We start from the raw sequence: 27,668 nt of genomic DNA, 5'->3' as shown, positions 1-27,668 counted from the left end.
CAAGGGGTGTATGGGACACACATCTAGTGGGGAGCCTCGAGATGGATGCGGTGGTCCTGGGAGGGGCTTCTCCCAGGGCCCCAAGAAGCAAAGGAAAATCCTCGAGGGGATGGATGGTCATCCAAGGCCTGAAACGAGCTCATGGAGACCAGAACCGGGACACACAGACGACCAGGACACAAGACAGACATATGAAACAACAGACAACGGAAGACCCCACAGAGCAACCACTGCCAGAACAATTCAGAAAGAGTTAAAAGCCAATAACTGATTATAAACAGACACCAGAAAATATCTATTTAATAAAAAAAAAGGGACAGAGTAAAACAAGAACAGAGGAACAAAAATAACCTGAGACACAACAAATCAAGAGCAAAATGGCAAAATCCAACCATACAAAAATAACAAATGTGAATAAACTCAATCCTCTAAGAATCAAAGGTAAACATTGTCAGATTGGATTTTTAAAAAGCAAAACAGAACAAGATCCACGCATGTGCTATTTACGAGAGACGCCCTTCAGGTTCAAAGACACAGACAGACTGAAAGTAAAAGGACAGAAAGGGATAAAGCACGCAGACTCCACCTACAAGACAGATGAGGTAGCTGCATGGATCCCAGACAACACAGACTCTGAGACAAGAGAACGTCACTAGAGACAAAGAGGGACATCTTACAGCCACAGAAGGGTCACTCCATCAGAAGGATATAGCAACTGCAAATATGCATGCACCTGACAACAGAGAAAAAGAAACAAAAACGGACAGAATGGAAGAGGGAAACAAACAGACAATTCAACAATAAGTGTCGGAGACTTGAATACGCCACATCCATAATGAGAATAAGCAGACAGTCTGCAAGCACGTGAGGGATGAAGTGACAGCATCACCCCGCGGACACCGACCACAGAGCACCCGCCCAACGCACCACACGCCAGACCCCAAAACGAGGGTCAGAAAACGTTAAAGGACTAAAATCACACAAAGTATGTTCTCCGACCACAAAGAAATTAAGGTAGAAATCAAAAACAGGAGGAAGTTTGGGAAATCTACCATGAACCTATGGAAATGAACATCATACTTCTAAATAGCCAGTGGATTGAAGAAGAAATCATGAGAGAAATCAGAAAATATTATGAGCTGAATGAAATTGAAAACATGACACACAACATGGTGCAGTTAAAGCAAAGCCAGGAGAACACGTTACAGCTGTGAACGTCTAGATTAACAAAGAAAGATTTCTTAAAAAACAACAAAAAAGAGCAAACTCAACCAAAAGCAAGCAGAAGGAAGACAAAAATACAAACTAGAGCAGAAATCAATGAAACAAAAAAAAGAAAAAATAGAGAAAATCAATTAAAACAGCGGTTGGTTCTTTGAAAACATCAAGAAATTTAACAAGCCTTTAGCTAGACCACAGATCAACAGACTTTTTCTATAAAGGAGCAGATAGTAAATATTTCAGTCTTTGCGGGCCACATACGGTTCCTGTCAATATTCTTTTTTGTTTTTTGTTTTGTTTTTACAACACTTTAAAAATAAAAAGTCCATTTTTAGCTCAGAGGCCACAGAAAAACAGGCTGCCCGTGGGTTTGGCCTATGAGCTGTCATCTGTTGACTCCTGAGCCAGACAGACCAAGAAAAAGAGAAGACACAAATAACTGAAGTCAGGAATGAAAAAGAAGACAGTAGCACTAGCCCACAGAAGTTAAAAGGACCATGAGAGAGTACTATGAAGACCATATGCCAACAAACTAGACAATTTGGATGAAATGGATGAACTTCTAGAAAGACACAAATTACTCAAATTGACTGAACAACAAATATAAAATCTGAATAGATCTATAAAACCAAAAAAAAAAATTAGTAATTAAAAAATCTCCCCCGACAAAAAAAATCCAAGCTCAGATGGCATGAGCAGTGAATTCTACTGAGGATTTAAAGAAATAGTCTCTCACCTTCAGTCTCCCAGCAAACGGAGGAGGCAGGAACACTTCCCACCTCCTTCGGTGAGGCTAAGTTGTACCCAATACCAAAGCCAGAAGGAGACATCACAAGAAAAGAAAACTACAGAACAATATCCCACATGAATGGAGATGAAAGAGTCCCTGACAAAAAGCTAGAACTTACGAAAAGGACCATATACTATGCCAAGTGGGATTTATTCCAGGAATGCAAGGTTGCTTTACCATCTGAAAGTCAATTAACGTCATACAGCATATTAACAGAAAAAAGAACAATCACTACATGACGATCTTGAATGCAGAAAAAGCATTTTACAAAATCTAATGATCACTCGTGATAAAAATTCTCAACCAAGTAAGAATCAAAAGCAACTTCCTCAACTTGACAAAAGGCATCTACAGAAACACTGCAGTTAATGTCTTAATGGTGAGCGGAGGAAGGCTTTCCCTGAGATGGGGACCACAGCAGCGTCTGCTCTCATGACTTCTGAGGAGCACCGGGTGTACGGTCTGTCAGCACCATCAGGCAAGAAAGGGAAACAAAGCCATCCAGATTGGAAATGAACAAGTAAAACCGTGTGTGTACTTAGAAAATCCTAAAGAATCCACAGAAAACTACTAGAACTAATAAGGTCAGAAAGGTCACAGAACACAAGATCAACATACAAAAACCAACTGTATTTCTATATACCAGCATTGACCAATCTGAAAATAAAATTAAGAAAATAATACATTCACAATAGCATCAAAAGAATAAAATATCTAAGTATAAATTCAACAACAGAAGTACAAGACTTGTACAGTGAAAATTACAAAACATTGCTGAAAGAAGTTAAAAACCTAAATAGATAGGTAGACATCCCATATTCATGGGCTGGGAGATTCAATATTGCTAAGCAATTCTCCCCAAACTGACCTAAAGACCCAACACAATCCAAATCAAAATCTCAACTTGCCTTTTAGCAGAAATTGAAAAAAGGAAGAAATAAGATGGAGGGCTTGCACTTTCTGATTTCAAAACTCACTGCTACAAAGCCAGAGTACTGGCCTAAAGCAAACATGCAGATCAATAATAGAGAACTGGGAGGAGAGAGAGAACTCTGCAATCATGGCTGACTGCAGGCTTCTCCATGGGAAAGGACAGTCTTTTCAACAAACAGTGAGAGGACAAGTGATCATCACATGGAAAAGATGAATGTGGACCCTTACCATACACAAAAATTAATTCCAAATAGATCATAGACTTAAATGTAAGGGCTAAAACTAAAAACTCACACAAAAAAACTTGAGTAAATCTTGGTGATCTTAAATTAAGCAAAGAACTCTTAGAAATGAAAACAAAAGCACAAGAGATAAAAAGGAAATTTGAGAAATTGGGCTTCATCAAAATTTAAATTTTTTGTGCTTTAATTTAGGTACAGATTTAACAAGAAAGTGAAAAGACAAGCCAGAGACTGGTAGGAAATATCTGCCAGTTGCACACCCTGCACTGACCAGTGAGGCCCTGAAGACACCACGTCCTTCCTGACACTGCAGGCCTCCCATCAAGTGGCAGAGACAAGTGTTACTGGTGCTAAGTTGAAGGAGAGATCCTGACGGAAGTCCTGAGGGCGCGACCACAGAGGAATGAAGACACTGAGGGACAAAGCTCACAGCAGGAGGGGAGCAGTTAAAACCAAGGGAACAGCAAGGACACTTTCTGAAGCATTTCCACCCTCTCCCAGGACTCTTTCTCTGTCTCAAGATATCCTATATTTCTTCAGTTTTTGGAAGAGAACTTACCTAATTTTATTAAGGATACACATGGAAAAAACCTACAGTGTACAACATACCCAACAGTGAAAGGTTTCAGCTCTCTCTTTTGAGACTGGGAAGGAGACAGGAATGGCCATTATCATGATTCTATTAAACAATTTACTGGAGATTCAAGTCAAGAAAAAGAAATATTCAATTTAAAAAAAGAAAGAAAAGACAAAAATTACGGAGAGGGAAAATGAGTACATAAACAATCCAAAAGAATCTACAGAGAAATGTTAGAATTAAAAGTGAATTTAGCAAGGTTTCTGGATACAAGATTGGTAAGTAAATTAATTCCTTTGTATCTACAAAGTTTTTTAAATGATGCCACTCACAGTAGTACCAAAAAACATCTAATAACCTTCATACATTATTGGTGACAAAATAAAATGGTATAGCCACTTTGGAAAACATTTTGGCAGTTCCTCAAAATGTTAAATGTGGAGTTACCATCTGATCCGGCAATGGCACTCCCAGGTCTACAACTAAGAGAAGTGGAAACTGTCCATACAAAAACTTGCACAAGAATGTTCACAGCAGCATTATTCATAATAGCCAAAAAATGGAAAAGGCTCAAAAGTTCATCAATTGGCAAATGGATAACAAAATGTGGTCTATCCATACAGTGGACGCAACAATAAAAACAAACGAAGCGCTGACACAGGCCACAACACGATGAACCTTGCAAACATCACGCTAAGGGAAAGAGGCCCGTCACAGAGACCACACACTGCATGCTTCTGTTTATACGAAATGTCCAGAATAGGCAAATCCAGACAGACAGAAAGACTAGTGGTTGCCAGGGGTGGGAGTTGAGGAGGGGTGAGGAGTGATTGCTAATGGGTACAGGGTTTTATTTTGTGGTGATGGAAATTACATTGTGGTGACGGTTGCACAACATTGTGAATATACTAAAAACCATTGAATAGTGCACTTTGAATGGTGGATTTTACATGAATTACATCTCAAAAAAGTTGATAAAAACATTTTTAAAAAATGAAATACCAAGGAATTAATTTAACAAAGGACTGTAAGCTCTCTGCTATGAAAACTACACATGGTCATTGAGATAAAGTAAAGAAGACCTAAATAAATTAACGGACACATCTTCTTTGTTGGGAAGACTCAAATATGGTAAAGAAGTCAGTTCTCCCCTAATTGATTATAGATTCAATATAACTCCAACCAAAATCCTCAGAGGAGATTTTGTGAAAATTAACAAAAAGTCTCTGACATTTACATAAGAATGCAAGATGTTTTAAAATAGCCAAAAATACTGGAGTCAATAAACAAGAGAATTGATAGTACCAAATTACAACATGGACTATAAAGCTACAATGTGGCATTGGCAGAGCTCTTCACACAGGAAGATATATGCAGGATCAGTAAGCGCCCAATGAACGTTCGACATACACGGTCATCAGAGAAATGCAAACTAAAACCCCAATGAGACAGAACTACACGAACACTACAAAGGCTCAAATTAAAAAGACAGACAATTGCAAGTGTTAGTAAGAATATGGAACAACCGGAACTCTCCTAAACTGCTGGTGAGGGTGTAAATGGTTCATCCTCTTTGGAAAACAGTTTCCAAATTTCTTACAAAGTTAAACATACATGTGTTCTATCACTCAGCAGTTCTATCCCTAGACATTTACCCAAGAGAAACAAACACACATGTCCAAGGCAAGACTTGCACACAAGGTTCATTCATGCAGCTTTGCTCATAACAGCCAAACACTGGAAGCAATCTCAACGTCCACCAATGGATGACTATATAGATGAGCAACTTCTGGTTACCCACACACTGAAATACCCTACTCAGCACTGAGAAAGGCTGAAACACTGATGTGAGAAAGAACATGCATAAATCTAAAAATCTTGCTGAGCTAAGAGCCAACCAGAGTGCACACTGGATGATTTCATTTACATGAAGCTCTAGAACAGGAGAAAGAAGAGCCTGAACTATTGAAAGAACAGATATTAGATAATTAGACTACTAATCTAAAGAAATTGCATCCATAGTTGAATCAAGGAGCGGGGGATGACTGCAGAGAACGCAAGGAAACTTTCTGGGGTGATGGAAACGGTCCAAAGTCAAGCGGGATGGTTTTTATGCAGGTGAATACACTTGTCAAACTCACTGCATTTACAATTAACATGGGTGTATTTTATTACATCGAAGCAATATCCCAGTCAAGTTGATTTTTTAAATATAACGTCTCTAATAAAGTATAGTCAGTATTTAGAAAGAAAATTCAATCTGGGGGCTGGCCCCGTGGCTGAGTGGTTAAGTTCACGTGCTCCGCTGCAGGTGGCCCAGTGTTTCGTTGGTTCGAATCCTGGGTGTGGACATGGCACTGCTCATCAAACCACGCTGAGGCAGCATCCCACATGTCACAACTAGAAGGACCCACAACGAAGAACATACAACTATGTACCAGGGGGCTTTGGGGAGAAAAAGGAAAAAAATAAAATCTTTAAAAAAAAAGAAAGAAAATTCAATCTGAATTCACACCATGATGCTTTTAAAAAATACCATTAGTTCTGGGTTGACTGCATAAGCTCCATAGCGACACCACCAGAAATGTCAGTACTACGCAATACCGTCATCTCCAAAATGCACTGTGCTCACTGTTCTAAGTGTTCTTCCAGAGCCTATCAAGGCATATATGATTTTCCTATAGCCATAACTACAGTGTAAGAACACAAAAATAATTTAGAATCAAATACATAATTCACTAAATACACACAAATCCAAGTTGTGCATTTTCCTCTGCTGACAGCTCCTCCAACAGAACCCAGACCCAAGTGCCACCAGGCCACATGCCCTCCCTCCTGGAGCCCCGCCACTTCCCCTGCTCTGACCCATGCTCCGCCCCTTCCCACCTGAAGCCACACCCCTTCTCTCCTGGAGCCCCGCCCTAGGCTTCCTGCTCTGTCTCAGGGGAGGGGAGAATGGAATTCCCTTTAATTGCAGGAGAGGACAAGAAGAATCCTCTCCAACCAGCAGCAAGAGATTGGGCAGGCAGGAGGAGGCGCATGAAGGGAATCTGGGCAGGCAAACACTGCCTGGAGCAGCCCGGTTTTGAGCAGGACTGGGGTCCGTCCAGAGCGCATGTGGGTAGAGCAGGCCGTGCCCTTCCCAGGGCAGATTCCACGCCCATGTTTCCGTACAACTTTTGCTGCCTGTTCTGCAAGTCCAAGCCTCCGCTGGGGCTCTGCACGGCCAGGTCCCCTCTAGCCCAGCAAGTCCCAGTGACACGGAAGGCAGCAGACAGAAAGGCCTCCTCTCTCAGAGCCCACGGTTTAGTAAGACAGAGGGATTGGGACAGGAGCAGTAAGAGCTGGACACTGTGATGGGCAAGATGAGGGGAGGGCGGTGGGCTCGGAACGCCGTGGATCAAGCACCTGGGAGGCAACACCAGGCCCAGCCCAACCCACCCTGAAGCTGGGGAAACACAACTCCTTCCCAGGGGGAAGGCCATCCTGCCCAGGGCTGGCTGCACAAGAACCACTCTGAAGCTTGTTTTAGCAGAGTCTGCCTGTGAGATCTGGAGTCTGTCTGCCTGCAGTGGGTCCCAAATCTGAATTTCCAACCAGCTCGCTCCCTGGGCAGAGGGTTTTGGAGCGAGTGCTCTGGAGGAACAGCTGAATGAATGCCCAGGCCATCCCCCTTTCCTAAGTTTTAAAATGAAAACACTCTACGCAAAATACATTTCAAAAGCCCACTACTGTCTGAGGCATCAGTCTCTTTAAAAAAAATCAAGTTTAGTGGCTTTGGCAAGAAGAGCAAGAGCTTGCCAAGGACCACACACTATGGTGCCAAAAAAGCAAAGGAAGATGTCTCGTGTACCTGACTGAAGCCACCTGGAAGAAGTGTGAGCATCTCCACGTGGAGATGCCTCAGGGCGCACATTAGCCCCCTCCTCAACCATCTCTCTCTTTCCTCTGTTCAAGAAAAGCCTTTTTGAACATGAGAGTCAGGAACAGGAATACCTCTTCTTCCAAAGAACAAACATAGAAGCGTCTATACATACACATCTTTACTGATTTGCAGCTGCTCATCAAATAAAAGATCACCCATCCTTCCACCTTGTCAATTAAAGGCATCATCTGCTTCTTGGCAGATGCAACGTGAGCCTTTTTGGGAACACTCGCCCCTAAAATCATGTGGCCCTGCTCCTCAACCAGCTAAAACCACTCCGGGTCTCGGGTCTGAAACACAAGCCCACGACTTTTTCTCAGGAAAGAGGAGAGAAAGGGCAGAAAGGAAAGGGAGTGTGTGTGTCTGGTGAGGGAGAGGTCGGCAGTGCTGCCACCCAAACCGCTCCTCCTGGCGGCCCCTGCCTGGTGGCAAACCCCACAGACTCTGAGGAACCAAAGTCTGCAACCCAGCTTCCCAGGAGTGACACCACCTGCCCGGCTCACAGGGCACCAACACACTCAAAGTGGCTGTTTGTCTGCAAAACGATTCCTACAGAAAACTTTGAGTTTTCTGTCAATTGTTTACTTCAATGGAGGGGAATGTTTGTTCACCACGATACAACGTTGAAGACAGAGTGAAAATATGACTTCTAACATATGGCAAAAGTGCCTTTGATCTGAAAACAACCGAGTTCACCTCAATTACAGACACACTCACGTGAAACGTGTGCAATATCCTGCTCACCACCAGCTACGAGACAGGAGAAACACCTCAGGGACAATGAGGACAGCGGTGAGACGTGAGCCTGGAGGGTGCAACTCAGGGTCTGGGTCCCCACGTGCCGCACCTCCCCTCTCGCACGCCTCGTGGGGCTTCCACGCTGCTTTCGCTGGCAGTGTCAGGGTGAGCGGCTCCTCTCTTGCTCGGCTCCTCAGCGCCTGCCTGGGGGACTGGGAAAGCAGCGCCACAGGCTGGCACGTCCCCAGCCGCCGTGGCTCCCAGACCTCACATGTATTGTAGCAGATTCTGCACAGCTGACACCAATGTTCTCCTCTGCATGACCCCAGGCTAAAACTGGCAAGTCACACATAAGACTCAGGGGCATGTGATGCAGAGACGAGGAAAAGCAAACTCCTCACTGGCTGCAACCTCTGTGTTTAGTCAGTTACCGGCCAGGGTGCCACTCCAAGTACTGCGAGAAGAACACCATGCAGGAGCCTCTTGGCAACCACCACACCCTGCAGCCAAGTGCTTTGCCCACGAGGCCTCCAAAGTGAAGTGTGAGGTCTCATGCTGCACTCCCAGGAGGTGCATGGTGGGAGGTGTCAGTCCCTTTCCTTCCGTCTCGACAGTACCCCCTCCCCAGAGGCACCCAGGAGACCCGGCAGGGGAGCAGGAACACGAACCCCGAACCACTACATCAGTTGACATTTCTACTTTCTTGCAGTTTGGACAAAATGTCTGACAGCAAAAGAGGCTGAATCACTTCCCCAGTCACCTGCAAATCGGTCACTTAAGAGATCTTCCTCCCCCTATGGATTCTGTGCCAGCTCCTTCTGCCTCATGGAGAAAAAGCCAGACCGTGTGAAGGGAGACCTGGAGGTGCATGGAGGCTGGGCACGGCGGGACGTGGCTGGACACAGGGGCCTGTTATCTTCCAGAGCCAAAGGTGGACAGGGGTGGACACAGAGCCAATGACGTGCGGGTCAAGATGGTCCGCCCCTGCAGGTGAGCTCCCGGACATGCCCGGTGGTGAGGCAGCCTGTGGGCACCCCAGCCCAGGGCCACCTTCTCCCCGCAAGCACCACCTCCTCTGTGCCCGACAGCTGCAAGACTGGGCCACCCAACCATCTCATCAACGTCAGATGTCAAAACGCTTCTGCTCTTCTCCTTGGGAAGCTCGGAAGAGAAGAGACCAACAGATTCAACAGACCCCACGAGCACGCACAACTGTATCCTTCATGTGAATCCTCCTGGGGCCAACTTAGCAACAGCTGCTGAGCTGGGCCGCCTTCCAGGCTGGCATCCCCGGTCTCAACTTAACCTGTTGGAGGTGGTCTGTTGTTTTTGTGAATAGTTGCAGAACACTGTTTCAGGACCACAAGGAGATGCCAGCAGAGCTCACACCACCAGACAAATGGCAGGTGTGGGTGGACAAGCTCCCTCACAACCCTCCACAAATTCCTCAAATCCCTAAGTGAGGCGAAATTCATAGGATGACGAAGCCTACTAGGTATACAACTCTGTTCAGTGTAGAGACTGGGCTTTCTGCTTGGAGGGAATGGGGGGGGACGGTCCAGGCAGCGGACCCCACTATGAAATGAAGAGGACTTTGCAAATCTAAGTGTGTTCATACACATGCTCTGAAAGTAGGCTATGAGGGCTGAGTCTGATGGCAGCCTCTCGTCCTCGATGTGGTTGGTGCCCTGGATAAGGTCGGCGAGGCCCTGTGCCGCCCTCCCACGGTCAGAGCATGGCCTGGGCCACTTTCTGCAGCCAGATAAGCAGATAGTGCAATGCTAACGGAAGAGGGACTAGGAGGACAACTATGACACTGCAACACGAGGCCAGAGATGAGCTGCTGTTCCCGCCAACCCAACCAGACACCTTCTCTAAGCACACGGGCCAGTCTGAGGGCAACGGAGGCCACAACTGTCCAGGAGCTCGAGGAGGGGGCAGCAGCAGTCCCAAGACTGGGACTCCGTGCCCAGGGTCTGCAGATCTGCAGGTGCCCTGGGGAGGGCTGGCATGCCCTTTGTGCACCAGGAAGACACCCCCAGATCTTCTGCCAGGAGGAGTGAGGAAGGGAGAAGCTGGCCAAGTAAGTTTCTCTTCACCCGAGGCTGGCAGAGAACCGGCCAGAAACCGAGGACACCTGGAATACAGGCCTCCCCCAGGGTCCAGTCGAGGCCACCCCCTCATGGATGGAAGGGCCCGGACTCAGGAGAAGAGACCCCACACATCCTCGCACACCTGCCACCACGGTCCCAGACAGTTTGGCCCAGCCTCCAAGGGTGCAGAGAGCCATAAACAAACGAAGTCAACCATCAGCGCATCTAAGAGGACCCAGGAAGGAGAGCGAAACAGCAGCCCCCAGAGCTGCTGGAGGAAAAGACAAGGAGAGGAGTCTTTTCGCACAGACACCCTAATACAAAGGAGGAGAGGCTTCCTGGAACTGAAAGCAAAGTATGCGACTCGGGAAAGCAATGGATGAAATAGCAGGTGCTCACGGCTCCCAGGGGAACCAACGGACTGGAAGGTCGACTGTCAGACGCAAAATTACAAAGAATCGAAAAGAACAAACCATAAGACCTAACATTCAAACACAAGAACCCCAAGAGGAAAAGACACGATAAAAAAGAAGAAATTAAGAGCCAATGCAGCCATGAAAAAGAAGGAAACCCTGCCATTGCGACAACACAGATGGACCCTCAGGATGTTAGGCGAAGTGAGTTAAGTTGGAAGGAGAAAGAGGAACACACACGCTCCCACTTACGTGTGGAACCTAGAAAGCAAAACAAACGAACAACAAGTCAGAACAGACTCAGACTCAGGCACAGAGAACAACCTGGTGGTCGGGGCGGATCAGGTGAGAGCATGAGGAGGCACGAACTCGCAGTCCTAGGAGAAACAGTCACGGACGGACGCACAGCATACGGGCAGTCACTAACACCGTAATAACTTTGCATGGCGACAGATGGTTGCCAGACTGGCGTGGAAATCATCTCATAATGTACATAAATGTCGAATCACCGTGTTGTACACCTGAAACTAAGATAACATTGTGTCAACTATAACTTCAATTAAAAAATCAAAAAAGGAACATGGAGCCAGCCTGTGGCCAAGTGGTTAAGTTCACCTGCTCCGCTTCAGCGCCCCGGGGTTTGCAGGTTCGGATCCCGGGTTCAGACATGGCACCGCTCATCAAGCCATGCTGTGGCAGCATGCCACATACAAAATAGAGGAAGGCAGGCATGGATGTTAGCTCAGCAACAATCTTCCTCACCCCAAAAAAAAGAACAAAAAAATGTATAATTATTAAAAACTACATTGGCATATGGAATTACTTAGTGGAAAAACAAAATAAATAGAATATAAAATTATATATTATATTAAGCTTACAGGTATATAAAAATTCTGTGCATATTTGAATAAAGTCCATAATAACAATGGAAAAATAAAAATAATGTAACTATGGAGGATGAGAACATAAGACAATTTATTTTCCTTTTCAAAAAGTGTTTTTGAAATACTAATATTATTTTGCAGTTTTAAATACAAAGTAAGAGCTGATCTCCTTTCCTGGAAGTCAGCCTCTGAGTCTGCGCCTGGCTCTCTAATTTGCGGTCCTCTTTCCAGAACTTCAGAGTTGGGAGCCTGGAGCCCTTGTCTGGGCTGGACTCGGCTTCTCTAGTGGGCCTGCAGCAGTTCCCTAAGCTCTCTGTCCCGGTCTCCCATCTGGAAGCAGGACTAGAGCTGCACCCACCCAGTGTGTGGAGACGAGCAGACGGCGTTCCGCACGCAGGCACTGAGGGGCCTGGGCGGGCAGGAAGTGCTCGGGACGGTCACGGTTGTTGTTGCTGTTGTTCTCTGTCGGAGGATTTGAACAGGACGTCCCGGTTCCTGAACACAAAAAGAGCTAATATAGAAAAACCTTATTTGAGAAAATCTTGAGTCTACACTTTGAAAGAGCTCGCCAAATTCCAGGAATGACTCCTGACACACACAGAAAAATTCTCAAACTCCAAGAATATGGAAAAAAAATCTTATAAATCTTCAGTAACAAACTGTTTAAAAACCAACAAATCCCAACTGACACAGAAAAAGCACTTGACAAAATCCAACCCCAATTCTTGATAAAAACTCTCAGAAAGTCAGGGACAGAGGAGAACTCCTCAACTTGACACACAGCAGCTACCACTGGAGCCATGCGCACCAGCCAAGGGCTGAACACCTGCCCTCGGGTCAGGAGGAGGCAGGACTTGTGCTCTCCCGTCCTTACTCAACACAGGACGAGAAGCTCCAGCCAGGGCAGTCAGCAAGAAAGGGAAATAAAAGGCAAACAGATAAGAAAGCAAGAAATAAAATGGTCCCTGTTTGCAGACGACATGACTGTCTCCCTAGAAAATCCTCAGGAATCTACCAAAAACCCCAGTGAGTGAGTACTGCAAGAGCAACACAGAAAAATAATCACATTTCTATACACTAACAGTGAACACGTGGACACAGAAATTAAAAACACTATGTCCATTTACAACTGCTCCAAAGAAAATGAAAGACATCAGCGCAAACTTAACAAGATCCGCAAACGATCTGTATCCTGAAAACTACAAAATGCTGATGAAAGACACTCAAGACCTAAATAAACAGAAACAGCCTTCCCCTAAGCTTTGCAAAACACATTTTTAGGAAAGGCCATGGACAGCCCCTCCTAAGCAGGAACTTCCTGAGACGACGGTGCCCCAGACACACAGCGTGCCATGTGTCGAGTGTCCTCTGTCTGAAGGCCACAGGCCGGAGCCTCGCCCTCATGTGGGAGAGCGCCAGCCCGCTCGCACGAGCACTCCTCCAACAGCGAGTCCCCGCTTCGCCTCTCGGTCCTACAGGGTCTGTTCCTGAGGATTCCATCTCCCAGAGGGAAGAGCAAGCCCCCTCCTGCTCCGTGAAACATCTCTGACGGACACTCTGGAGTAGCTGGGGTCTGTGTGTGACTCCCTTTCCTTCAATATGGACATTCTCAGACCTCTGGGACTGAGGGCGACACCAAGGTCATCATAGGAAGGCCCTTCTGACATCTCTGAAAGTCACCTGTTGGCTTCCAGACAACAGCGTGCAGGACAGACACTGAGTGAGCACAGTTCCCTAGAGGAGCTGTGTTATGGCCAATGGGTTCTAAAAGCTCATTTGTAAAGAGCCTAAGGAAGAAACTCAGAATATCGTCTTCCCTGCAAATAGCGCCACAAAGGATCACTGGGTTCCCAGATAAGTCCACAAAAGTATCTAATTCACTCTAACTTAACTATTTAAAGTTAAACACAGAAACCCAAAACTCCATTCATTCATTCAACAAATATCTACTGAGTACCTGCTATTTGCTGCGCATGGTCCAAATGCTTCAGAAACATCTGAAAAACAGGCCATAATCCCAACTGCACACAGCTGACACTCTCAGAGAAGGCAGACAGAGAAGAGGACAAGAGACGCAGGATATTAAAGGTGACACACTGTGACCGACCTCAAGTGCTGGGGGTAGGCTCCCCAGGTGCAGGTGGATCCCCCTACCCACAAAAGGGAGAGAACATCGCTGGGAAGCTGGAGGGGAGGCCGGGCCAGGCAGGGCACGAGAGAGGCAGCAGAGCACAGGCAGCAAGGGGCGTGGGTGAGGGCAGCAGGAGGCGAAGCAGCCATTGTCAGGGAGAAGCGGAGGCCACGGGGCCAACGTCGCTCTGTGGGTCTGTTTTGTTCACTGCCACACCCGGCACATGGCAGGTCCCGACTCACAGAATGAATGAACTCCAGTACTAGGAGGGCACAGAGCTGGGTCTCCACTGATGTCATCACTCCTAACAAAATAAATCCTGGATTCCAAACATGGTCACCCCAGGTGGCTAACAAGTCAAAATGGACCCTTGGTGCCCCGTGAAGGGGCCTCGCAAGCCCATTCTTCACGCACAAACGTTCCATTTTTTTTGTACAGTGTGTGGTCAAGTTCTGGACTTGGTGCAGCCCTGGCACCACGGCCTGCTGAGTCAGAACACAGCAGTTACACTCGGCACCCTGGCACCATGGCAGACCATGATCGTCTTCTCCTGACCAAGGACATGCTGAGGCCTGTTCCCCACAGACCCAGACGCACCCTCCAGGAAAGGCTGGGCCAAAGGAGAGGCAGTTATGGGAGCACTCGTGAGGGCCGCACACTGAGCTCCTGCTCCCCACGGCGTAACCGCGACACGTGGCACACGCTACCTTTATCAAGCGATCGGAGAGCATCATCAGGAAGGGGGCAAGTCAAAACCATATGCCCCCGCAGAGGCCACGAGAAGAAGGCAGCACCCTTCTGAGATATTCTGGACAGAGACGCATGGCCTAACGCTGCCACAAGGAAAGCGCAGACAGATCGAGTTTTGAGGGACATTCACGAGAGAAGTGCCTTGGACTCTTCGAAAACATCAAGATGAGGAAAGTCAAGGAGGGGCTGTGCAACGTTCCAGACTGAGGATGTGAAAGAGACAGGACAAGTTCTGAGCAGCGTCCTCCGGTGAAACTCGAACTGGGCTGGGCGTAATGTCCCGGCTCTGGGTCGGAGAAGACATCCCCCGTCGCAGGAAACACACACTCAAGTGCCTGGGGTGACGGACACAAGGCTGGCCACAAAAACAGAGTTCTTTGTACTATCCTTGCAACTCTTCTCTAAGTTAGAAAAAGAAAAATGTGTAAAAAGATGCAAACACATGTCAGGAGAAAAGGAAACTGACATGGCCAATCAACGTAAGATGGTGCTCATCACAATTCGTGATCAGGAAGCACAAATCAAGACACAGTGAGGCCCTGCTTTACTCCCGTCGGCCGACAAAAATTTAAGAACCTGACAACACGACGTGCTGGAGAGCCATGGGTCCACAGATGATCCCACAGGGCCAGGGAGGGCTGACGTCTGCAGCCACCCGACAGCATCTCTCCTTCGATGAGCTCGCCCGTTCCCTGAGGCCTGGGAATCCCACTCCGACACGACCCCGGGAGGAACTCTTCTGTGAGTAGCACAGGAGCCGCGTGCAGGAGTGCTTGCTGCAGTGCTGTTCACAGAAGCAAAGACAGACCAAACACCCGCCAGCAGCAGAGTGATGAGTAAGGCAGTATGTCTGCTTGTGGAACACTGTCCCACAGACAAGTGAACTGCAGACAGCGGTAAACAGGAGAGAACAGAAAGTCTGGAATAAACCCACACTGACACGGCCAGTTGAGTTTCAACAAAGGCATCAGGGCAACTCAACAGGGAAAAGCAGTCTCTTCAACAAATGGTGCTGTGCCTGATCATCCACACACAAAAACCAACCTCGATTCCTACTTGACAAGATACGTGGAAATTCACATGAAACGGATCTAAATATAAAAGTAAAAACTATAAGCTATTGGAAGAAAAGATAAGAATAACTTCTCCTGTGGAGCAAGCAGAGATTTCTCAGAAAAAAGATTTAATTATAAGAAAAAAAATCAGTAAATTGGATTTTATCTAAATTTAAAACTTCTGCTCATCAAAAGACACCACTAAAACAGGAAAAGGCAAGCCACACACTGGGAGAAAATAGTCACAATACATATACCTGACAAAGGACTTGTATCCAGAATATACCACAATCTTTTACAACTCATTAATAATAAAAGATTCAACCAAATTTTTTAAAAAACAGGCAAGAGATCTGAATAGACATTTCATAAAAGAAGATTTAGGAATGGCCAAGAGACCCATGGAAAGGTGCTCAGCATCACTAGCCATCAGAGAAATGTGAATTAAAGCTGAAACGCAACACACTTCACTTCTGCGAGGACGGTCAAAACCAAGGCTGAAGACACTGACACTGGCGAGAAGGCGAAGCACAGAGACCAACGGTGATCTGCTCACACGATGGCCAATGAGAAAGGATGCCACCACAAGGGGTCCTGAACGAGCATGGGGGAGGGCAGCTGGGCTCCGTGAGGCTCACGCACACGACTTCAAGCAGGGGCAGGCTGGGACGTGGTCCTCCATCCTCCTCTCCTCCTCTGACAGTGGTCGGTGGTCCTCCATTCTCCTCTCCTCCTCTGACAGTGGTCGGTGGTCCTCCATTCTCCTCTCCTCCTCTGACAGTGGTCTGTGGTCCTCCATCCTTCTCTCTTCCTCCTCTGAGGGTGGTCGGTGGTCCTAAATCCTCCTCTCCTCCTCTGACAGTGGTCTGTGGTCCTCCATCCTTCTCTCTTCCTCCTCTGACAGTGGTCAGTGGTCTTCTATCCTCTCCTCCTCTGACAGTGGTCAGTGGTCCTCCATTCTCCTCTCCTCCTCTGACAGTGGTCAGTGGTCCTCCATTCTCCTCTCCTCCTCTGACAGTGGTCAGTGGGCCTCCATCCTTCTCTCTTCCTCCTCTGACAGTGGTCAGTGGTCTTCTATCCTCTCCTCCTCTGACAGTGGTCAGTGGTCCTCCATCCTCCTCTCCTCCTCTGACAGTGGTCAGTGGTCTTCTATCCTCTCCTCCTCTGACAGTGGTCAGTGGGCCTCCATCCTTCTCTCTTCCTCCTCTGACAGTGGTCTGTGGTCCTCCATCCTCCTCTCCTCCTCTGACAGTGGTCTGTGGTCCTCCATTCTCCTCTCCTCCTCGGACAGTGGTCTGTGGTCCTCCATCCTCCTCTCCTCCTCGGACAGTGGTCTGTGGTCCTCCATCCTCCTCTCCTCCTCTGACAGTGGTCTGTGGTCTTCTATCCTCCTCTGACAGTGGTCAGTGGGCCTCCATCCTTCTCTCTTCCTCCTCTGACAGTGGTCAGTGGTCCTCCATCCTCCTCTCCTCCTCTGACAGTGGTCAGTGGTCTTCTATCCTCTCCTCCTCTGACAGTGGTCAGTGGTCCTCCATCCTCCTCTCCTTCTCTGACAGTGGTCAGTGGTCTTCTATCCTCTCCTCCTCTGACAGTGGTCGGTGGTCCTCCATCCTCCTCTCTCCTTCTCCTCCTGACAGTGGTTGATGGCAACTGCGCTGACGGCCATCACCAGCTTTATTTAGGTGACTCCTGCGTCTGTGGTTCTCACTGTTCTAAACTGACCTCCACGCTTTCCAACACTTCCACTTGGACTTCCTGCTTCTCCACCATGCTTTTTCTTTCCTTCCCTTCGGTGAACAAACAGAAAGCTACAGGAGAGACGGCAGACATGACGGTCCCTTCAGCATTTTCTCCTTTCTTCTTCAAAGCCCAGCCAAAATGGAAACCAAGTTCTCCACATGGGACCTGCAAACTGGGGAAATCTCAAGACACTGCGAAGACAGCCCAAAATGGAAACCAAGTTCTCCACGTGGGACCCATGCACGGGGGAATCTTAAGATACTGTGAGGACAGGCAGATCCCAACCTCCCACCAGTCACAAACTCAAATGCTGGTTTACTGTTGTCATTAGAGAGAAATACACGATCCTTGTAAAATATTTCAGAAAAATCAATGTTCAGCAGAAAAAAAGATTACCATATCCCTTCACCCAAAGGCCATAAAAAGCACAGTTTTCAACATGGCAGGTGTAGCTGTCTTTGGTGGAAACTGTCTTCGTTTAGGAAAATGTTGGATGGATATTTGAGTGTGAAAACAGCCCCCAAAGCAGGGTCTGGGAGAGATCATGAGAGGGGACAGATGAATGTTCTGTGTAAGAAAATGGAGAAATCTGAGGAGTTTTAGTCTAAGGGAAAAAAGAGCAAGAGAAGAGATGAAAGAGACCAAAGCAGCAGGACAGGAAACCGCAGCCCTGCTGGCGTTTGTTTTTGAGAGTAGTGCTGTTAACAGGCCACCTCACAGCCACAGACTCTCCCAGACTCCCACACGGACCAAGCCCTCGTGAGAGGCTCCTGGTCCCCAAGGAAAAGGCTGAGTCAACACGAGATGAAGAGAAGGTTCGTATGTGAACTGATCCAGCACTCGCAGAAACCGTGAGCCCGAAGTGGCCTGGAGAAAGTCAACAGCACCCCCAGGAATGCACGGAAGACCTGCACCCCAGGCCTGGAGGAGCCCAAGGGAACACTGAACACAGATAAATGTTCTTAAGTGTGTTTTAAAGTGATTAAAAAGAAAATCGATAGCTGAGGACACACCACACATGCGATCATGCGCTCCTTCTCCACCCGTTACATCACTCGTCATGTGATTAAATTCCTTAGAAACATCACAGCAATTCCCTCTCAGATCTACCCACTCACTTCCCCACCACCCTGCTGCTGCCTGCGACCTTGTTTCTAAAGTGTCACCACAGTAAATAACACTGAAGCTTCTTTGTACATAAATCTTTTCCGGAATTTCAGAGATACCTACAAGTGAAATTTATGAGTCCAGGGCATAAGCATTTTTAAAGTTCTTGATACAAAATGCACGATTATGCTGTCAACACTAGCAAGTCACACTTTCCAAACACTGAGTATCTCCATTTTCAGAAAACTTTGTTAATTTGGCTTTTAAACTTAGTATCTCCCTAATTTGTTTCTTTGATTTCAATGATCTAACAGTTTTTAAAGTCTGTCATTTGCACACCCACCTTTGTGAAGTCTCCACGCCCTCATTTGTCTACCACCCATTCTTCTTGGTTTTCTTATCAACTCGCATGAATTATTTCTACTTAAGGCTATTAATTTTTTAAGTGTTATATTTGTCAACATTTTCCCAGTTTATCTTCATTTTTGTTTATATGGTTCTCTGCTGGGCAATTTTGCATTTTATGTAATCCTATTCATCATTAATTAACTCATTAAGTGCTGTGGCAATTAAACAGAACTACCTGTCAACCTTAACTTTTAAGTCTGATCATCACATATTAATTGAATAATGATTTTCAAGAACCACAGTAGAAAGTAACATCATTTAATTATTCAACATACACACATACATTTTAAACAGAAAAAAGTGTTACTTACAGAATCCAAAAAGCAAAGGTAAGACCCCGAGCTCTGCGCTATTGCTTGATTTTTAGAATATCCGACTGTTTAAAAAAGAAAAAGAAAAGCTCTTCTGTAATTCCATTTCAAGGATATTCTCTTCCATAAAGCTTGGTGTGACATATACTATACGGAAGCCGGGAACACCTTGCACTTCCAAGTAAAAACCAGGTTTGCTCTGGAAGAAATGCAAAGAGTAAATGGGAAGCACAGCCCAGTCAATGACTGAGCATGCGCACAGGGACGGGAGACCAGGGCCCCCAGCGCCAGTGCACCCGTGAGACGTCCCACTGGAGGGAACAGACGCGCACATATTATTGAGTACAGTGCCAACCAAGCCCTGGGGAACAGTTCCTAAAAACAAAAACAAAACTAAAATGTCCCAAAGGGCAGGTGTGAGTAGACACCAGCAGGCACTTTCTGTGAAGTCTCTACTGATAAAGTCAGAAGGATCACCTGGCGGGAGGGCTGCCAGGCCCACACATGGTCAGTTGGTACGAGTTCACTGATGTGGATACTCTGTGGGCAGCTTCTGAACACACGTTTCAGTGGCAGTCACTGTCGCTGCTGCTGCATCTGGACATGCGAGTCCTGCAACCCAGCAAGTCCACTGCCAGGCGGGACCCAACCGAGCACGGCAACGCGCCCACCAGGACGTGACTGTCTAAGAACCCCAAAGTGGAATGACAGCTGATAAGACCCCACGACGAGGATGGACAAGCCTGGGACACATACACAGGTGGGGGGCACTCACACAACCGTGGAGCAAAGGGAGCCTGGGCACAGGCAGAAGCCATGTGCAACGCGGACACCTCCGGAGGCCAAGGCGCAAGTCCATCTGTGCTGTGAGGAAGCAAGAGAGCGGCAGCCCTGGGGACGGCAGTGACTGGAAGGGGCACACGGGGCTTCTGAGGGTCAGTGACACTGGCCCTTCAGCAGGATGGTGGCTACATGGCGTGCCGTTGGTGAAAGTTAACTGAACTGTACAGCTACGACATGGGTACTTTTCTGTGTGTACATATTTTAATAAATGTTTTTAAAAATCCCTGCCTTCAAAGAGATTATAACTGAGTTGGAAAAAGAATTAAATATCAACCTGCGTCAAATGCCAAATAAACAGTGCTGGGAAAGTGCCAGGAGGCTCGTTAAGAGGGAGGTCACGAAAGTGCAAGGTGGAGCGGGGACCGCGGCTGCTGGGGTTTGAGTAAAGGGGGGCAGTGTCCCCAGTGACGCGAGCCACGCGCTGATGAGCAACGGGGCACCGGGCTGTCCCGGCAGGAAAGTCTCTGAAGAGGGACTGGCAGGCAGAAATAATGCAAAGCAAGCTCAGTCGGCATGCTGAGGGCAGGGCGGACAAGAGGATGCATTTAGCCCAAGAAGAGAGCCTGAGGGGACTTCCTCTAGAAGAGGTTGCCGACACCTGAATCGTGTCACCAGACACCTACAGCTTTGGTGCCACCGAGAAAAGTCACCCAAAGCAAACGGATGTGTGCAGTTCAAACAACGCATCCCCCTGGAAGTCATGCTCTGCGACCTGAAGACGTGTCGCCCTGGGGCCCAAGCACGTCTGCATCAGGCCCCCGTGCCCCCGTTGGTCTCTGCTGTGAGCAGAGTGCCCTCCCAGCGGGAAGGAACGCTGGCCTCTCCCGCTCCTCAGGCACTGTCTGAGCAGACTGGGCCCCACCACCAGCCCCACTGCCAGCCTCCCACAGCAGCGACAAGCCGGCTTCGTCAGGCCATCAGAGACTGACCAGAGAGTTGCGCTCCTGCAGGGCTGTTTCCACACAAGGCAGCAGCCTAATTTCCAGCGTTAATCCTAGAGCCTGGCCAACCCAAACCAGAGAGCAGACGCCCAGACCTCAGGGAACCACAGGTTGAGCAAGTGCAGAGAAGGGATGCAGCAAGGGGAGGCAGAGCCCGGCCCCGACCTCTGGGCACGGATGAGCAGCCCTCCGCGGAGCAGCCGCAGCTAAATCTCCATCATCACTGCAAAGCAAGGCAGCCCCAAGACACCTCCCAGCAACGGGAACCAAAGAGCTGCCTGCAGGAAGCGACACACAGAGACTTCCCACCATCACATTTAAATCAGCAGGAGGTGTGTTTAAAAGTTGCTTATGAGAGTGGGTTTTTGAGGGCAAAAATGGAACCCAAGAATTTGGGTAATGAAGGAAAACGCATCTCCCTAAGGAAGCTGGAAGTTTTTCACAATGAATCTTGTGTTTGGCAAAGACAAGGAATTTGCTTTAATATCACTGCCTTGAAGAAAGTTAAATGTTTGTGCCAGAGCCTGATGTTTGGGGAGGCCTGTCCCTTTGTGAGGGGAGCCGGTTGTCATGGTCACAGTAGGAAAAACTCATGCTCGGTGCGATATTAACATTCCTCACTCTGGGAGAGAAGAGGCTGCGATTGTGTTTTATTTTGATTTTAGCCAGTGACCACATCATTAAGAAATGTTTTGCTCTATTATGATACGAAATAATAATAAATGAATCTTAATCCAATTTAAATAACCCAGTGCTCCTGAAAATAGACACTTTGGATCTATGTTATCCAACAGTCAATATAACTTTTCCTATTCAAGAAAATATTGTTACAGGAAAATATGTCCTTTCAGATATAGTCAAATTAACTCCCTTTCATTAATGTGTAATACAGGAGTCCCATGAATTAACGTCACTCAACTTCAATGAGACAGCAGGACGACTTCATTTCTTCACAATATTACAAGTAATTTTTTTGTTATTGATCAAATACATATAAGTGTGATACAGCTTAAGTTATATCTAATCTATAAAAACCATTTTGTGAAAGACAAAACTTGTTCTTAAAATGGAGATTAGACAAGCAATCAGAACAGTCATCAAAATGCCTTAAATTTACTTTCATTCAACTATGGAAGACGCAAACACCTTAATTAAAGAATATTTTTAAAGGGTGCTCATATAAGTTTCAAAACCCACAATTTGTTTACATGCATCTCAGAATCAACTTGAAATGGATGTTCTACAATAAGTGATCCATAAAACATTTTCTCTGTCAAACAAACTAAAGGTAATGAAAGCAAGAAATAACTTGGGGAAAACATCAGCGTCCCCGGATGCATGAGACGCGACAACGATAGAGCAGCTGCTGAGGTTTCTGCACGCCAGCCTGTCCCACAGGCTCGTACACACGAGCTCATCTCACCCTCTCAGCACTCGGAGACAAGCATCTTCTATTACGGCCTGTCACAAAGAAGGAAACTGAGGCACAAGGCATGGTGGAGTGGAGCCAACCTGCAGCCCAGCTCCAGGGCCCTCACTCTTGAGTGCTCTGCTCCGCCCCTCCAATCCCACTTCATCCCTCTGAGCCTCAGACGCTGCACCGGGAAAGCAGATCCGCGTGCTGCTCTCAACCCCAAGAGACCCCCCCTAGGGCGAGGAGGTTACTGTGGTGACGTCAGAGGAGACAGTCTTTCAGTAGGAACCTTCTAAAACAGCAGGAAAAAAAGCTCTCTTCTAAAAAACCTTTCTTTTTTTTAAAGGACCAAGTTTCAAAAATTATCTTGAATTTAAAATTTTTTCACAACTATTTTGTATGCGTTTCTGCCTTCCTAAGTAGAGTACACTGGATGCCATTTGTTAGGAAAGTGACGCAGGGTGGGGAGCACTTTCCTAGAGAGAATTTCCTGTTTCACTCTTTGAAACCCCACCATTCCTTAATTCACTTCCCCCAACACCCCTCCACTGGCCCAGAAGCCCCGCTACTGGCAGGAAACTGCAAAGGCCGGGCACCCGCTCGGTGGCACTGAGTTGGGAGGGCGCGTTTAAACCACGCCCATGGAGCCGCGCACTGTCTCCACTGGGAGCCAGTGTTCAGAAAGGTTGGCCTGTTTGAGGGTGGGCCCCCGGGAGCTCGAGAAAGATGACCCAGGGTTCAGATCCCAGCTGTGCTGTGGACGAGCGAGTCCTCCAGGTGGCAGCCCCGCCCCGGGCCTCAGACGAGAACCAGGGGAGCTCGTGTGAGGGGCACACGCCTCAAGAACCACAGCAGGACCTCTGTGAAGGCGCCACCATCCAGGCACCCGAGGAGCCACCTGACCACCCAAAACTGACCAATCAAAAGACACCCAGATGCGTCAATCCCACCCCACAGCCCCACTGGCCACCCTCTGCCCTGAGAGGCTGGGAGCGGCTGCCAAGAGCCTGCGCTCCTGCAAGTCATGTGCCACCTCTGAGGATGGCGGCTCTGAGGAGGGCCTCGAAGCAGAGCTAACACTCACATGGGGGTGGGCCAGAGGGACCCCACCTTCAGCCTGTCTGCCCCCAAAGTATGCTGGGAGCTAGAGGATTCCCTTAGGACCAGCTTGCCATGGAGGGCTGGAGCTGTGCATCCTGAGGATACGTTAAGCCATGTTCTCAGCCTGGATGTGCCTCAGCATCTCTCAGGAAGCTTCCGCAACCCCACTGCCGAGGGTGCACCCCAGGCCGAGGGCACGAGAGCATCTCAGGGAGGGACTTGGGCATGAGGAACCCTAAAGCTCCCCAGGTGATTCTAACAGGCTGAGGACCACGACTTAAAGAAAGACACGGCTCCCAGAACCCATGGGACCTGCCCACAGCTCCAGACTTGTCACCTGCCCTACCCACCTCCAATCCCAGCAGCCTGTGCAGGCAGACTGTTCCCAAGTCTTACAGGAAAACTTTAAAGTCAAACTAAAGGAAGCCCGATATATTACAATTAAAGCTAAGAATGCAAGCTAATCATTCAACACAAAAACAGAGGATGAGGATGAATGAAAACACCACCACATCTGGACCCAGCATCATAAAATTTCAAAGCTCAAAACACTTTCAGAAATGACTAGTTATTAGTGCTGACGAGTTGACTCCACTCCCAGTGCCCCGTGGACAGCAGCGCGGAACCTGCCCATCTCTCTGCGCAATCCTTCACCTCCTGGTGCTCTATCAGACGTGCTCTCCTGCTATTCACAGGGCTTTCGTGGCTGACTTTTTCCCAACTGGGTGGTCCTCCTTCCTAGTCTGCCCAGTCTGGAAGCTCTGCTGAAGCCCGTCCACCATGGGTGAGCCTGCTGGTATGTGAAGCAGTGGTGGTACAGCTTTCAGCATCACAGCCACATGCAGCCGCCACGGCGTGACAACCTACAACCGGATGGTGTGGTTCCCTGACCGGGAAATGAACCCAGGCTGTGGCAGTGAGAGCACAGGATCTTAACCACTGGATCACCTGGGCTGGTTTCAGAAAAGATACCTTTAAAATCACAGGAGTCAGACTGACATAAGCTTTCTTATTAGAATTAGGGGACACCAGAAGATAAGGAGGCAATCCCTTCCAAATTCTAAGAAAAATTATTTTGTACCTAGAATTCTACACCTAGCCAAACTGTCGATTGAGCATAAGCACAAAATGAAAATATTTTCACACATGTAAAAACTCTAAATAGTTTACTATTCACATACCAGACATGGAAAAATTACTTGAAGAAGTACTCCAGCAAAATGAAAAACGAACGTATAAAAAGAAAATTAAGGGGCCAGCCCAGTGGCACAGCAGTTAAGTGCACAGGTTCCACTTCCGCAGCTCGGGGTTCACCGGTTCAGATCCCAGGTGTGGACATGGTGCTGCTTGGCAAGCCATGCTGTAGTAGGCACCCCACATATAAAGTAGGGGAAGGTGGACACACATGTTAGCTCAGGGCCAGTCATCCTCAGCAACAAGAGGAGGACTGGCGGCAGATGTTAGCTCAGGGCTAATCTTCCTCAAAAAAAAAAAAAAAGAAAATTAAATAAAAGAAAAAGAGGAGGAAAAAAACAAACAACGGCACGTGGGTAGAAAGTAGGAGAGAATAAGCAGACTCTTTAAGGTTCTATGGATCCCGGTGCTTGGGAACCCCAACGTGCAGCAGCAGAGGATTTCAGCTCCTGCCCTGAGCAAAAGCCACTGCGTGGTCTACAGAGAGTAACAGCCACTTACTTATAACACTAACGCAGGTCTTTACCAGGTTTAAACTCTTGGAATCCATTTATTAGTAAAGCACATAAAACAACAAGAGTTACAGAACAGAAGGCGAAGATTATAAACTCTGACAATACAAATATATCGTAACAAACAAAAACTCTGAGGGAAGAACAAAGAGAAAGTGTGAAGTACTTTCAGTGGGCCAAACGTTTCCTCTTTCATAGCAAGTCCTGACCGACACTCGCGAGTTAAATAAACCAAGGAAGAACTAAAAGACACTGGCTGCTTCTAGGGCGGGGGCTTTTCCATTTCATCGGAGACCTTTCCGTATGCCTGAATTTCTTTTCACCACATGCTGGTATTCAAAAAGAATTTGTGATTACTCAAAGCAGACATTTATTCAGGAAAATGAGTAAACGGTTTTTCTGTCATCTAAATACAGTCTGTAAGGCTAGTTTTACAGGAGGTTGAGACAAGGGAGCTGAACCGCTCAACACAATTGCTGCTTTCACGATGCGATGTCAGGAGGTCTGAGGCCTTCTGCTCACCCTAAGCTGGACACACACACACACAGAGCTACAGACCGATTTTCCACACTGTTGTTGTTAGTGCCGTTGAGTGACCCTGACTGTGGACAGCAGGGCAGGACCCTCTCTGGTCTTTCTGCACCATCCTCTCACCTCCTGGCGCTCTATCAGACAACACTCCGCTGCTATTCACAGGGGCTTCATAGCCAATTCTTTTGGAAGTAGGTGGCCAAGTCCTTCTTCCTAGTCTGTCTAGTCTTGAAGCTCCGCTGAAATCTGTCATATGTATATAGATGCAAAAATCCTAAAGAAAACTGAATGACTCCATTGTACAAAATACTGCCATTGCCACTGCTGGTTTGTTCTCACACTGCAAGAATGGCTCATGTTAAGGGAAACACTCACGTAATTTACTACATAAAAATGTTACGTAAAATAACAGTCACCTTAACGGATACCTAATGGACATTTAATAAAATTCTATACTGATACCTCATTTTCTGAAGGCTTATTACTAAGTGATGAATTGTACATCAACTTGACAAAAAGGTACCGCTCAGAAAGCAAGAGTAAACATCATCCTTAACACGGAAACACTAGAATCACGCCACTGAGTCAGGACACCAAGATGCTGCACTAATGTTACGCTATATGGCTCTTCCAGACTTCCTACCTTGACAAAAAATGTGAAAAATAAAGTATAAATCAGAAAAAAGAAACAAAAGGATAGTATTTATTCCAGGTTAGACTGCCTAAATGGGAAATCCAAGACAACGTGGAAACTATTAGAGCTGGATAGGACGGTGAGCCAGTAACCCTGCTGGTCCACCCACTCCCTGAAGTCCAACACTAGAAATGCCACAGACGCAAAAGACAATCCTCGTGGCTCTGAGCGCCCAACTTAAAAACTGCAGGACTCTGTATGGGAGACAGGAGGCTGCACCCTGTGTGGGAGGAAACCCAAACACCACAGCCCAGGGGCAAGCCAGGAGGAAGTTCTGGATTGTCCTTGCCTCCTCCAGCACTGCTGAGGAGAGCCGACTGCCCAGCCCTCCCTCCGTCACTGTGAAGCGATGGACAGCAGGTTCAGGGGCTCCTGCATGGGAACAGGGAGCACTCTTCTCACAGCACAGAAGACCAGCTAGCTCAGGCCTTCTGCTCTTCTCCTCGTCCACACTGAAGAGGGAAAGGAATCGCATGGAACAAAGGAAGACGGAAGGACAGATGGAAGGGAAGAAGGAAAGTAAGAGAGAGGGAAGGAGGACAAAAGCAGCATGGAAGGGTTATGTGAGGGGCAAGCTCGTCTGTATGAGGGGGTGCTGCAGGGGACTAAGGCAGGCGGTAAAGCTCGTGACAAGGAGGTTTCTCCATCACAGGACCCACCAGCCTACACTGAGATGTGCCAGATGAGGACAAGGAAAAGGTGAAAGAACTCACCACTGGCAGAGCATCACTACAGTCGTGCGCCGCAGAACAACGTCATGGTCAACAACAGACCGCACGTACAATGGTGGGCCCACAAGAACAGTGCCACACAGCCCAGGGTTGGAGAGGCTACACCATCGAGGTTTGTGTCAACAGCTCTGTGACATTCACACAAAGACAAAATCGCCTGACAATGCATTTCTCAGAGCGTCCCATTGTTAAGTGATGTGTGACTGTGCAAGAAATGTTTTTACAAATCCTTCAGGCAGAAGAAAAACAATGGCAGATGGAAACCTGGATCTAATCAAAGAAATAAAGAACACTGGAAATAGTAACTATATGGGTAAACGTGTGATTTTCTTTCTTATTATTTAAACCTCTTTAAAAGATCGTTGACTGTTTATAAACTAAGTTAACAC

At 47.3% G+C, this 27,668-nt stretch overlaps 1 protein-coding gene across 50 annotated transcripts in view; it reads right to left on the bottom strand.

Annotated features, from left to right (window-relative positions):
* B3GNTL1 (UDP-GlcNAc:betaGal beta-1,3-N-acetylglucosaminyltransferase like 1) overlaps positions 1-27,668 on the bottom strand; it is a 154,582-nt gene that overhangs the window by 116,435 nt on the left and 10,479 nt on the right. For 44 of the 50 annotated variants that reach the window (XR_011423105.1, XR_011423106.1, XR_011423107.1 and 41 more), the window contains one exon: positions 19,319-19,383. The exons of the other annotated variants lie outside the window; for them this stretch is intronic. Coding sequence is in view for 38 of the 44 variants with exons in the window: in XM_070226714.1 (XP_070082815.1) it covers positions 19,319-19,383 (65 nt within the window). In the remaining 6 variants the exon portion in view is untranslated. The remainder of the gene's footprint in view (positions 1-19,318; positions 19,384-27,668) is intronic. 50 annotated transcript variants of the gene reach the window in all.

This window comes from Equus caballus, chromosome 11, assembly GCF_041296265.1.
Source record: "Equus caballus isolate H_3958 breed thoroughbred chromosome 11, TB-T2T, whole genome shotgun sequence".
Taxonomy (NCBI): Eukaryota; Metazoa; Chordata; class Mammalia; order Perissodactyla; family Equidae; genus Equus; species Equus caballus.
Note: the sequence above shows the minus strand (reverse complement) of the source record. Positions and strands in the feature narration are given on the sequence as shown.